This window comes from Etheostoma cragini, chromosome 5 (genome assembly GCF_013103735.1).
Source record: "Etheostoma cragini isolate CJK2018 chromosome 5, CSU_Ecrag_1.0, whole genome shotgun sequence".
Classification (NCBI taxonomy): Eukaryota; Metazoa; Chordata; class Actinopteri; order Perciformes; family Percidae; genus Etheostoma; species Etheostoma cragini.
In genome coordinates, this window is record NC_048411.1 from 12946619 (window position 1) to 12958378 (window position 11760).

At 39.9% G+C, this 11760-nt stretch overlaps 2 protein-coding genes across 6 annotated transcripts; one reads left to right on the plus strand and one right to left on the minus strand.

Annotated features, from left to right (window-relative positions):
• Positions 1 to 9: 9 nt before the first annotated feature.
• On the minus strand, positions 10 to 6106 carry tchp (trichoplein, keratin filament binding). Of its 3 annotated transcripts, XM_034871667.1 has the most exons (13): positions 5940 to 6106; positions 5501 to 5695; positions 4341 to 4551; positions 4188 to 4244; positions 3781 to 3849; positions 2932 to 3105; positions 2723 to 2835; positions 2561 to 2627; positions 2288 to 2460; positions 2129 to 2210; positions 1850 to 2035; positions 839 to 982; positions 10 to 732 (listed from the first exon to the last, which is right to left on the minus strand). In XM_034871667.1, the coding sequence occupies exons 2-13, from the start codon at positions 5689 to 5691 to the stop codon at positions 700 to 702; spliced, it is 1500 nt and encodes a 499-aa protein (XP_034727558.1). In that variant the 5' UTR covers positions 5692 to 5695; positions 5940 to 6106; the 3' UTR covers positions 10 to 699. The 3 variants fall into 3 exon arrangements, with proteins under 3 accessions (XP_034727558.1, XP_034727560.1, XP_034727559.1); XM_034871669.1 differs by lacking the exon at positions 5501 to 5695 and having other exon boundaries at positions 5940 to 6099; XM_034871668.1 differs by lacking the exons at positions 5501 to 5695; positions 5940 to 6106 and adding an exon at positions 5269 to 5291.
• Positions 6107 to 6864: 758 nt separating this feature from the next.
• gltpa (glycolipid transfer protein a) lies at positions 6865 to 11429 on the plus strand. 3 transcript variants are annotated; one of them, XM_034872820.1, is made up of 6 exons: positions 6865 to 7007; positions 7186 to 7313; positions 9913 to 9971; positions 10081 to 10214; positions 10305 to 10455; positions 10611 to 10793. In XM_034872820.1, the coding sequence occupies exons 2-6, from the start codon at positions 7211 to 7213 to the stop codon at positions 10791 to 10793; spliced, it is 630 nt and encodes a 209-aa protein (XP_034728711.1). In that variant the 5' UTR covers positions 6865 to 7007; positions 7186 to 7210. The 3 variants fall into 3 exon arrangements, with proteins under 3 accessions (XP_034728711.1, XP_034728712.1, XP_034728710.1); XM_034872821.1 differs by lacking the exon at positions 6865 to 7007 and adding an exon at positions 7043 to 7061; XM_034872819.1 differs by lacking the exon at positions 6865 to 7007 and having other exon boundaries at positions 7079 to 7313; positions 10611 to 11429.
• The last annotated feature ends 331 nt before the right edge of the window (positions 11430 to 11760 follow it).

The window sequence follows — 11760 nt, forward strand, 5'->3', positions numbered from 1 at the left end:
CTGAAGTTATTTGATTTTGAATAGTTTTATTGAAAAGTCTACAGATTCACAATAGAAAATATACAGCTCTAAAAGTGCAAAGAAATCATCAATTCTTTTCTACATATACATTTATGCAAACCAGCATTAACTTTACATCAAAATGGCAAAATATGTCTTTGCTTTATTCTTGCATGTCTATATGGACATTTAAAGAGACATTGGTTGACAACATTGTTCATTGTCTGCAAACTGGCCGTGAAAAGATCCCCCCACAACGCAGCTCTACTGTAAATATTCACACTCCTCGGTCTGTGCAAAAATGCATTTTAAAGTTTGCAAAAGTAAATCTGAAGCTTCGTGAGTTAGTCAGATGAAGTAGGTATCTCTCCACGCTGGCTCAGCCAGAAAACACAGCATCAATTAGAATTATAAAAGGAAAAGATCTACTTGGTAGGATGAAGTTTAAAATGCACTTTTACATTGAATAAGGACTGGGTTTTTTTGTCCCCAATCATTTACTTTGAATCCCGGTAGGAAGGGATCTCTTCATGGTCAGTATGAACAATTACAGCAACCGCTAACTTGTTACGATTTACATGTGAGCATTGTTTTGGGACACACTTGAAAAACACATGAAATTATCCCATAAAAAGGTAATTTACAGGTAGAAAAATAAACCTCTCACAATTGAGTTTTGAGCTCAGTCTTGCAGGTTGCTCATGTCCAGGCTGATCGAGGTCTGCTGTGAACCTGAAAGGAACATTTCCAAGCATATTTTAACATTGAAAATACTTTTTACCTGAAATAGGAACATTCATGACCATCAGTTTCCTGCAGCTTCAATTTCATATTTTACCTTCTCCTGGTATCCTTTCCTGGCCATCCTCTCCATCTCCCGCCTCAACTCCTCCTCCTGGGTTTGAAGAGCCACCCGGTCCTCCTCCTCCTCCTGCTCTATCCTGCACTGCTCCTCCCACTGCTCCTGGCGCTGCTGCTCCACCTATACAGTATACACATGGAAACAACTTTAGGTCTGTTTTATTATTTTTTAAAAAGAAGTATATCATCTGATTCTGTCTTTTGAGTTGTAATGCATGACAATTCAGTCAAATGTATTAAGCTGCTATCGTAAAATCATTTTGAGAGACTGTGGGCCTTATTTTGCAAAAGATGCACAGCGCAGCGCAAAGTCCGACGCAACTGTCTCTGCTAGTTTAAGACCAAGGCAGTTGTCAATTTCCTGTCCAGTGCCCACGTTGTTTAAACAGCAAATACACCCGCGCCCATGGACTTGCTGGTCTTACAGGGAGGTGTGTTCAGGTGCATTCTTGGTGTATTTCTATCTTAAAACAGCAGAAAGTGGTTGCACCATTGGCCAACACGAACCTGGTCTTAAGTCAATAACACAGCATTTCATTGTTATTTTAACAGCGCCAGGATCTATGTGTCTTTAAAGTTGCAGTAGGTAAGACTTATGAAACTCACTTTCAGTCATATTTGCTGAAAATGACATTTTGTTCGACTACATGAAGCACGTCATAAAAAACAAAACAAAACTTGTTCCTCTGGCACCACCTACAGCCTGTAGTACAATTTGCAAAAATCCACCGCTCCCTGTTCAGACCCTCCAATCATTTGCTGGGGGACGTCTAACTGCATATCAATCAATGCTCATGCACACACATTCATTCCCCCTTGTGGGGGGAGGGGCTAAGGAAATGAAGTATATAAGGGAGGAGGGACATAGAAGTTGTCAATGTTCAAATTGTTTGGCTAGGTCCTGGATCTTCTAAATCCTACCTACAGCACCTTTGAGTTATCAATTATTAACTGTGCTGTTTGGAAGGAAATTGATAAAACATAACACCTGAGCATTTATCTCTTGCATCCGTGCGGTCCTACGGCACTCTTCTTGCTCTTTCTCCTGGTGTCTGGTCTCCCTCTCCCTCTCCAGCTCCTGGATCAGCTGTTCTCGTCTCCTCAGGGACTCCTCCTGAGCCTCTCTGTTCTTCTGCATCTTAAGCTCCAGCTGCTGCTGTCTCCCTGACAGAACCTTTCCAGGAAGAAGAAAAGAGAGCTTAGTTTAGTAGTCATATCTTTTGAATGACATTCAAATAAAGTTTCATTTGATTTTAAAGCAATTCACCTCTTGCATGAGTCGTTCTCTGGCTTTCCTCTCCTTCTCCCACTGTGCTTCTCGTTTCTCCCAGACATGTTGAGCTTCTTCTCTGAAATGGATGAGATACATTGGTTTGTATTTGAGTCCCTTCCTGCACAGTCAGAACTTCCTGAATCTGGTGTTCACCTGTGTAGGATGTCAAACTCAGCCTCCCTCTCCCGCTCCAAATGAAGCTGCTCTTCAATCACATGTTTCATCCAGGCAGCATCAGCAATGGCTCTTTCCTTTCGTGCAGTCTCCATCCTCCTGTCCTCCTGCTGTCCATCCAGCAAGGCTGCCAGGATCTTACGGTCAGCCTCCTGGTGGAAACAAAGGAATTTGAGGATGGTGTGAAAGCCAGGCAAGTTAGATTACACATAGAACAATGTACTGTATCAAATGAGGGTCAAGTGGACCAACCAGCTCCTCCTGCACTTGCTGGGCTCTCCTCTTTAGCTGAGCGCGATATTGGCGGATTAAGAAATGCCTGGTGGAACACAAATCCAGTGAGCCCAATGCCTCACCAGAATAAAAGTATAATTTTACTTGTGATGAGTTTTATGCAAAAAGAACATCCCTTACCCCATCTCAGACTTCTTTCGCCTTTCCTCCACCTTTCTCCTTTCCTCGTCTATTTTCTCCAGCTCCCATTGTTTGACCAGCAGAGCCTCTTGCTCCTTCTTAAGGCGAGTTGCCTGTGACAGAAAAATGTTGTTGTTGATGCTTGAAAAAAACACATCTTCAATATAATTTTTTCCCCAGCAAAAATACTTTGTCCAAGTTCTAAATACCTCCTTTTCCCTCAGCTTCAGTTCTTCCATCTGCTTGCGAAGATCCTCTGCCCTCTTCCGCTCCTCTAACTTCCTTTTCTCCTCCGCTTGCTTCATCCTCTCCAGAGCCTCTTTTCGGGTTATCTCGTACTCATTTTCAAAGCGTTTCTTCTCATTTTGCTTCGTCACTTCTTGCTACATGTTTGGAGAGATGGGTTACTTACAGTGTGTGTCTAAACTTTCTTAATTATGCACCATGTTGATTAACATGAGTAGATTTCAGACTTGATACTGTGCTCACAGATGACATGAGCCCCGTTTAATCAAAGATAGATTTCTTACATAAATAATTAGTAGCGTAAAAGGATAAGGACACCCGTTAATGACTTGTGGGTCCTATGTGTCATCACTGACTTGAGGGAAGTGATGCTTAAAATTACTAGAGAGCGATTTCTACATAATGGTTAGAGTCAAATTGTGTAAGAATCTATGGTTGTAGCCAATATTGAATACTTAACTTGCACGTACAGTACATATAAATACATATTAATACACATACATACACACTCACACACATATACCCCCATACTCATACACATTCTTACTTTCTGCATGCATGCATGTGTAAATGTATGTATGTATGTATGTATGTATGTGTGTGTGTATGTATGAAAGTATGAATGTATGTATGTTTGTATGTATGTGTGTGTGTATGTATGTATATATTTATGTATGTATGTATGTATGAGAGTATGCATGAATGTGCAAGTGCAAATTGCAAAAACTTGTATTATCCTTAGACAGTTATTAAAACACTTGGATAAACAGACACTGGACCGTCTTGTCTGAGAGCTGTGATGAATGTCTTACCTGTTTCTTCTCAGATATCTGCGCCTGCCATTGGCCGACAACATGATCTTTATGTAATGCCGACTCCACCTGTTGACAGATTAAAAGAGCGAGTGAGGATGAGATAGAGATACTGATGAACCTGACCCTTAGCGGAAGGGATACCAGAACATTTTATTCTCTTAAGTCAACACTGGATTCGGGTTAACAGAAAGTCATGGAATATCTGCATCACAAGCCCTATTAGTTTCCAGATCAAGTGGATGTCTTGACAAAAAGTGTCTGTTTTCTCCTCTTGCGGAGCTCTTCAGACGCACAGGATGGTTACAAGATTCCTGAGGCAATTTATCACTTCATCAACAGTGACACTTGTGAAGTAAGAGGCTTTGCAACTTATCACTTTCCATGAATAGTTTAAACTTAGCTACCTCTCGCAACTCTGTGTTGTTTTTCTTCCAGTGCTCCTTCAGCAGCTCTTGTGCAAGCTAGAAATAAAGGAAAAAAATAACAGCGATTATACACTTCTGGCAGAGCACCGTGAGCAGTACTGAAAACAAATGCAACTAATTAAAAGCAACTACCTTTTTTCTTCTTTCCACTCTTGCCGTACGAAGCTCTTCAGTCTTTTGCACCAGCTGACTTGCCAATGTGCTCCTGTCAGGAACTACTTCCCTGAGCTCCGCCTCCAGCCGATCTTGCTCCTCTTGAAGCATGGCCCTAAGCCGATTCCTGCGCTGCTCAAGGCTGGCCTTCTTTTCCTCCTTCAGTCTCTCTTTATGGTACGCCGACATACTGATGGAACGGAGGAAAAGAAACATTAGTTCTTTTTCTCTGGCTTCAATTTCTGTCATTTGTCTGCTGAAACCAACATGGTTTCAGCAGACATACTAGAGGAGAAAATGCTACAGGTATATTTTTAACATTATTTATTCACACATATTGACTCACACACAAACTCACATACACACACGCACATATTATGCATTGCAACGTTGCATAGATTTATAGGAACTGACATTTAGTTCCTGAGCCTAAAACACAAACTGTGTATGTGTATGTGTATGTATAACGAATAACTAAACACTGAAAAAGAGGTCTTCCAAACTATTGCTCGTGGTAAATTTCATTACTATCCTATGATATTTCATAGTGGGAAGATTATTAATACTTTTATTAATGACTGTACATTTCTTTCACCACTTGTGAATGTTCTTTCTACAGTACATTATTACCAGCCCTTATTGTTTACACATGTAAAAGGACATGAGAACAATGAGAACGTTTTTTAAAACTAAGTCGGGCTATTTTTCACATATATAATAATATCAAAATGTCAGAAGTGAGAGAAAAATCTAAACCAACCTATTATTGTTGTTCCAAACAAAGAGCTGATGTGGGCCTAACATGTTGCCCAATTATGTACAAATTCACTGCGAGCAATAGTTTATAGATTATTGTCTCTTTTTAAACATTCATCATACAGACACCTTACATACAAAGGATACTTACAGAGCCATCTAAGTGAGGGCAGTGAAAGAGAAACGGTGTAAAAATGCTGTAGTAGCCTCTCGGTAATCATATTAATAATAAACATAAAGATGGAACAGAAAACGTCGTGAAATTGAATCAATGCATCAATGCAATGCTTTAGTTTACTTCCCACTGTTGCAGATATTTTTGCAATGCAATGATAAAAGGGAGCGTTGTGTCACTGAGTCAGTCCTGCTCTGCATGAAGTCACCTCTGCTGGAAGGACTGGCGGGAGCTCCACGCCGCCTGCCTCTGGCTGCGGACACCCTGCTCTCTCAAGTATTGAGCGTGCAGCTCCCACTGCTGCCGCCACCGGGCCTCGTGCTCCCGCTGCCGGGCCAGCTGCACGGCCACCACCCGGGACCGGCTGGGCACGTGGGCCGAGAGGGTCGGCAGAGCCATAGACCTGAATCTTAATGAACATACACTATAAGAAGTTCAATCCAATCCTAACTAACGTTTACTGACTTATTCGTTAGCTATAACACTACACTATGTGTGTGCGTTAAATTGACGCTAATGGCCACAGCCACTAATTCACACAGACAATAAGTAACGCTGTTGTGTTACCTTATGTCTTTGTATTGGGTCGTGTAACGTGAACGCTTGTATATAAGGGCTTTTCAGCTTGATAAATAACACTTACTTACCCTTTCGATGGTAAAGTGAATTGCTTACTGTTGATATTTTTCAAAAACAGTCAGCGTATTGCATTTCTACACAGACAAATTGCCGACATTCATTGTTATTACTATAGACAGTTTAAGAAAGGTTTTCAGCTACATAGCTACCGATTCACTTCCTAGTTACCCCCACGCTACGGGATGAAGTAAAGTTCAAAATTGCCTACTGGATGAAAACGCGAATCGCATTTCCGTTATTTTTTTATTTTTTTATTTTTTATTCTGTTGTACCTGTAGTGATTTTAAGTAGGATGTTTCAATATAAAAACACCCAAAGCCGAAGTCCTTCTTTCTTAAATTGTACTTTATATTCTATTATGATTGTAACCGAGGGTTTCTTGTATTGTGTAGACTATTTGGCTGTGAATGAAGACACGGGCTCCCAATGCCTTCACAATAAAAACTCTATGTTTACTGTAACTTCCTCTTAACCTTCAACTGAGATGTTACTAAAAAATATCTTACACGATCAATACATTTGTTGGATAGCTTATAAAGCTGTTATTTTTAAGAAACTTCAACAGAAATGTAGCCTACTCGTTTAACTAGGAAATATAGCAGATTTGATGATGTAGGTGATCTGGCCATGGTTGATACGTAGACATCATCTGTGGCCAGATAGCCTACATTTGTATTATGTATTTTACACTTATTTTAATCTCTGCTCTTTTAATGGAGATAATAAAACAGTTTTTTAATAGGCCTTCCATTAATATTATTACCCAGTTATTATTTTTGTGTGTTGTTTTTTTAGGCCTACACATTAAATATAGATATAATGAATATGCTTAGGCAACCATCTGTAGAACACTTTGAGATATTCCAGAAAACTCCATTAGTTGGCAGTAAAGCAGCATATGTGATTAAACGATGAAGAGTAGTCAGCTGATTAGAGCACATCAGGTGCTCTTGTTTGTTTTGGACTTCTGTCTAAAGCGCCGTTTATCGTTTATTGTTTATTATTTAATATCCAGCCGACGGCTCATGTAATCGACTTGTTACTTATAGCCGCGGGTCATCATCGCCACCTGTACGGTAGTCTAAAGCGTCCGGTATATATATTTTATAACGCCATTACCTGGGTTCAATGTGTGTGTGTGTGTGTGTGTGTGTGTGTGTGTGTGTGTGTCGGGGTGGGGTATGGCACACAGCTTCCTCTGGTGTCACTGTAAATCCGCAGTGGAGGGTTGACAGCTTGTTGCTTTCTTTTTAGAGGTAAGAGTGTGACTGGACTAGAGATGGCTCTGCTAATGGAGCACCAGTTCAGACAGCTGCCAGCTGACAGACAGGTGGAAACTAGACCGTTTCTGGAGGCTGTGTCATACCTTCCACCGTTTTTTGGTAAGTGTAGTTTCAACAGTGTGACACAGTTAGACACAGTCTAGGCACCACTGCCATTCTTGGATATAAAGTTATGTGGATATAAAAGTAAAACAATGAATTCTCAGACGGAAGTGGATGCAGAGAGAAGTGGAAATGTAGGCCTATTTCTATTCATCTTTTTATAATGGTTGAGTTGTCAGAGATGTGAAGTTAGCCTGCAGTATAGGCCAGATTGATGGCACTGAATAAGCCATTAATTCGTTTTATACATGTAGATGTATAGTGCTGTATGATTTAAGCCCATTGACTGTTAAATTGGCTGAAACATGCACACAAATGCAGGATTTTATCTGACAAGTCTCCTGCATGGACCTTTTCCACCGTCATACATCTTTCATGTGGAATTTGTTTAACTTTGATTAATAAACACAAAAGTTGTTGTGAGGGAAATCTGTCACAACACTTCCATCAAGCCAAATGAAACATTCTCCCTCTTTCAAAATTCTAATCTTTTTTGGATCGTATTTCTCTCCATCAAGCTGTCCACAATCCTTTAGCATGCATAATTTAATCAACTGGCCTGGATTTTAAGTTGTGAAAATTGATGTACGGTGTTGAGTTCCCCTTGCCCATTCACCAGCGGCATGGTGCACCAGGGCATCTTTGTGCGGGTTCATTCTGTATTAATATGCCAAAGGTCCTCTATTGAATTTGCCATGTGAAACCCTTGAGAGGATCCAAGTCTGATGTCGAAATTAAGCGCTTCCCTCCTTGTCGCCATTGTTTTTAGTGACCTAGCAATCTCTTGGCCAACTTTCCTACAAGTCATTAAAGTCCTGCACACTCTCATAGTACATTCACATAGGTGTTTTAAATTAGTTTGCCTAATTAGACCTCTTCTTCAGGACTGCATGGACAGGACGTCCTGACTCCCCCTAGTTTTACACCTGCTAGTTTTATAAGCAGGATAGTCCATATTTTTATGATTCTTTTAAGTGTGGCGTTTAGTGTCCTCAACTAACTCCCTTCATGGCTCATTTCCAACTTCAACCTGAGAAGACGTCTAATAAGCCACCATAATTAACACCTGTTTGGGTGTGCAGAGCCTTTAACGGGCCAAGAACTGAACAACTGTTTGTTGATACAAAAGTAGTCAAGGAAGAAGTTTATATATTTTACTGTTTCTGTTTTATAGACATAATTGTTACTCTTCAGAAAGTTGTTAACTTGTTTCCAGATGCATTGTGTCTTTGCAACAAAAATCTTGTGAGGACAGTGGAAAGTATCGAGATAGCCACACAAGATGTGGATGTCTCCGAAACAAGATATGGTGCGGTGCCATCATTGTTGTGGCGATGCATCCCGTCAGCACAGTACAGCAGACTTTGTCATGAGTAGTTTCCACTAACAGCTAAGAAGCTGAAAGCCGTGTGTGGTCGGGGCTCTAGATGTGTCATTGTTCGCCATCCCGTCACCAAATAGCCTACTTCTCTAGTAACCTAATTAAAGGACACCTAATGATAATACTGTGATGATGGGTATGTGAAAACAGCAGAGACTGATGGCCCAAATCAGCCTTGTAGAGTTATTGTAGGCCACATCAGTGTTTTAACCACTTTGGTATGTTCCCAGTATTTCACAAAGGCCAGAAACAAGGTTCACGCATCTAAGCAAAACGCAAGATCAATTTAATGCGTTTTTGCGTTCTTGAATGTGTCACCTGAAAATTGTTATACAAGTCAAGCTGCAATCTGTTTGTTGCTGCTAAGCGCGCAATACCATTAAACAACAAGAGAAAGCCAACCCTTTCTTTTTGGGTTCACTATAGCTCAAAATAACCACGGCCTCTAGCTGAACATCTCCGTCTATGTCTATGTTAGGACACTTTTTCACTTCTTCATAATTTTCTTCTTCCTTCTGTGCAAAAAGCAGTAGTACCACCTCAGAAGCCATGTTTGTTTACTACTATAGTCATTGATAAAGTCAATGCTTTGCATAGCTCTATACTGAAGACTGGGGTTTCTTACCTCCACCAGTGCATAAGAGCTATGTTGACTGCAGGACACATAGTTTTTCCATCTGGGCCAGGCATTGTAATTTGCGTGTGTATAAAACCTCCTGAAAATCTTATTTTTGCCAACCTTCAGTGGTTTAGCTTCTCACCTTGCTGCAGTGACATACAGGTGTACTCCAGGGCCCTGTGACAGTTGGGTGTGGTGGTTACATATGCAGCAAAGCCCACTTTTCAACACCCAACTTCACCCATCCGTGGTGAAACCGGCTTGAAAGTTTCAACCAGATAGGGGTTCTCAAACACAGCTTTTCAGCCGGATGTTAGTCTTTGCCTTGTGTAGGTCTGCTTGGTCCACCACTTAACTAACACTACATACATTGCAAATTCATAAAAGCAATAAAAAAAGATAATATCTTGCAATCAGCCGAGTTTTTAAAGTTACTCATTTAGCTTCTGTGTTGATAGAGGCTGGTGATCAACATGAGAAGCTGTACATGATGCTGATATTCTTGTTATAGGCTCAATAGTTTTTGGTTACATGTCCTATATGTTGGGATCCACTCCTTATGTTCTCAGCCCCTGTCTGTAAATATTTCTCCTCAGACTGTCTTGGCTCTACTATTTTTGCACCAATAAAGGCAGATATATCTGGTAACATCACAGTAAGTATGATTATTCTTTCATTTAACCTGAGTTAAATCTGTGGCTCTTCTCTTACATCTCTCAGTAACGTTATAATACTTTTTTTTTTCCCATTGTTTTACTTAATAGAAAATCAAGGCGGTTTTCGATACCAACCCAGTGCGGTTCAAGACACTCCAGCATATTGTGGAGGCAGAAAAGGAAATGCATGGAGCCGAATGGCCCAAAGCTGGAGCAACGTTGGCACTTATGTGGCTAAAAAGGTTTAAGAAATTTTTAAATATGAGGTTTTCTAGATTTATGGGTAACATTTTAAGCCCATAATCACTGTGCATGTCTTCTTTGTTGACCAGGGGTCTACGATTTATTCAAGTGTTCCTACAGAGCCTAGCGGATGGTGAAAAGGATGATAGCAACCCAAACCTCATTCGAGTCAATGTCACCAAGGCCTATGAAATAGCCCTGAAAAGATATCATGGCTGGTTCGTGCAACAGCTCTTCAAGGTGAGTTTAGGATTGATAGACAGGTCTTTTATGAAAGCTACATATGCCCCAGAGCAGATGTAAAACTCTGTCCGTGTTTTATGTGAAGAAATGTACTCGCTCAACATACAAAGTGAAATTGTGTGTAAATTTGGCATTTTAATTTGCTCTTCCAGGCAGCTCTTTTTGCTGCTCCATATAAGACGGATTTCTTGAAGGCCCTCTCCAAGGGTCGGGATGTCAAGGAAGAGGAATGCTTGGAAAAAATACGAAAATTTCTCATCAACTTCACTCCCACTGTTGATGCTATTTATGAGATGTACAATAAGCTGCATGCTGAGCTTGATTATACAGTGTGACTGCAAGAAGTTCCTCTTTCCTCCACTGATTCACTTACAAAGTACAAAGTCATTTACATTCTGCACTCTACATTTTGACATGGTTCCCTTCAGGTCATCTTACAGCTCACTGTGGGAGCGTATTTTTAATACTCTGTCTTTACACATCAAGTATTTGTGTCATCTGCGTGCCTGTTCTGGCTTTCTCATTACGCCTTTTCCTCACTGTTCTTTGACTCTGAGGAAATTTTCCCAAAGCAGTTGTAGATTTACACTCAGTATTTCTTTGTTCTCTATTTTAAGTCATGAAAACTATGATAATGATATTAGTACAGATTTGTATGTGTGTGATCATGAGATAATTATACCAAGAATGAAAATGCTACTCAACATATGTTTTGGAACTAGGACTTTTCCAGAACTTAAAACGCTTAAAAAGCTTTAAGTAAGTGAGTAAGGTGTCCGATGTTGAGAGATTGAATGAGCCACATCCCTATCAACGCTAATTGTAATACCACAATGTTACATTTGCTGTAATCCTTCACACCTTTTGTAGTGATTTAAAATGTCTTAAATTTGAAATGTTATTGTTATATATCCCGAGATAAGAAAAGGGCTGCATTTACTTTTAATAATACAAAAATTTGAAAAATGACTTAGAGTAACTTATAAAATTCCAAAGCACATACTTTCCATGATTTACAGACAAAAAAGTCATATGTTTTCATCATACACAACAGTGTGTAGTTGTCTTTTATCCAACAATTTTCCTTGTAAGGTATTAAAAATTACTGAATTAATTAAATTAAGTAATTTAATAAAAGTTATTAAAAAAACATACAAAACACATGAATAGAATATTTTACCGGCTTCATATTTCAAAATCTCCCAGAAACAAGAAGCCATACACAGTTCTATACGGCTTCTAATATTTAACACCTGTTTAAGATGGAGCTACGCAGCATTTCAGTAACCATGTCAGCCTCTT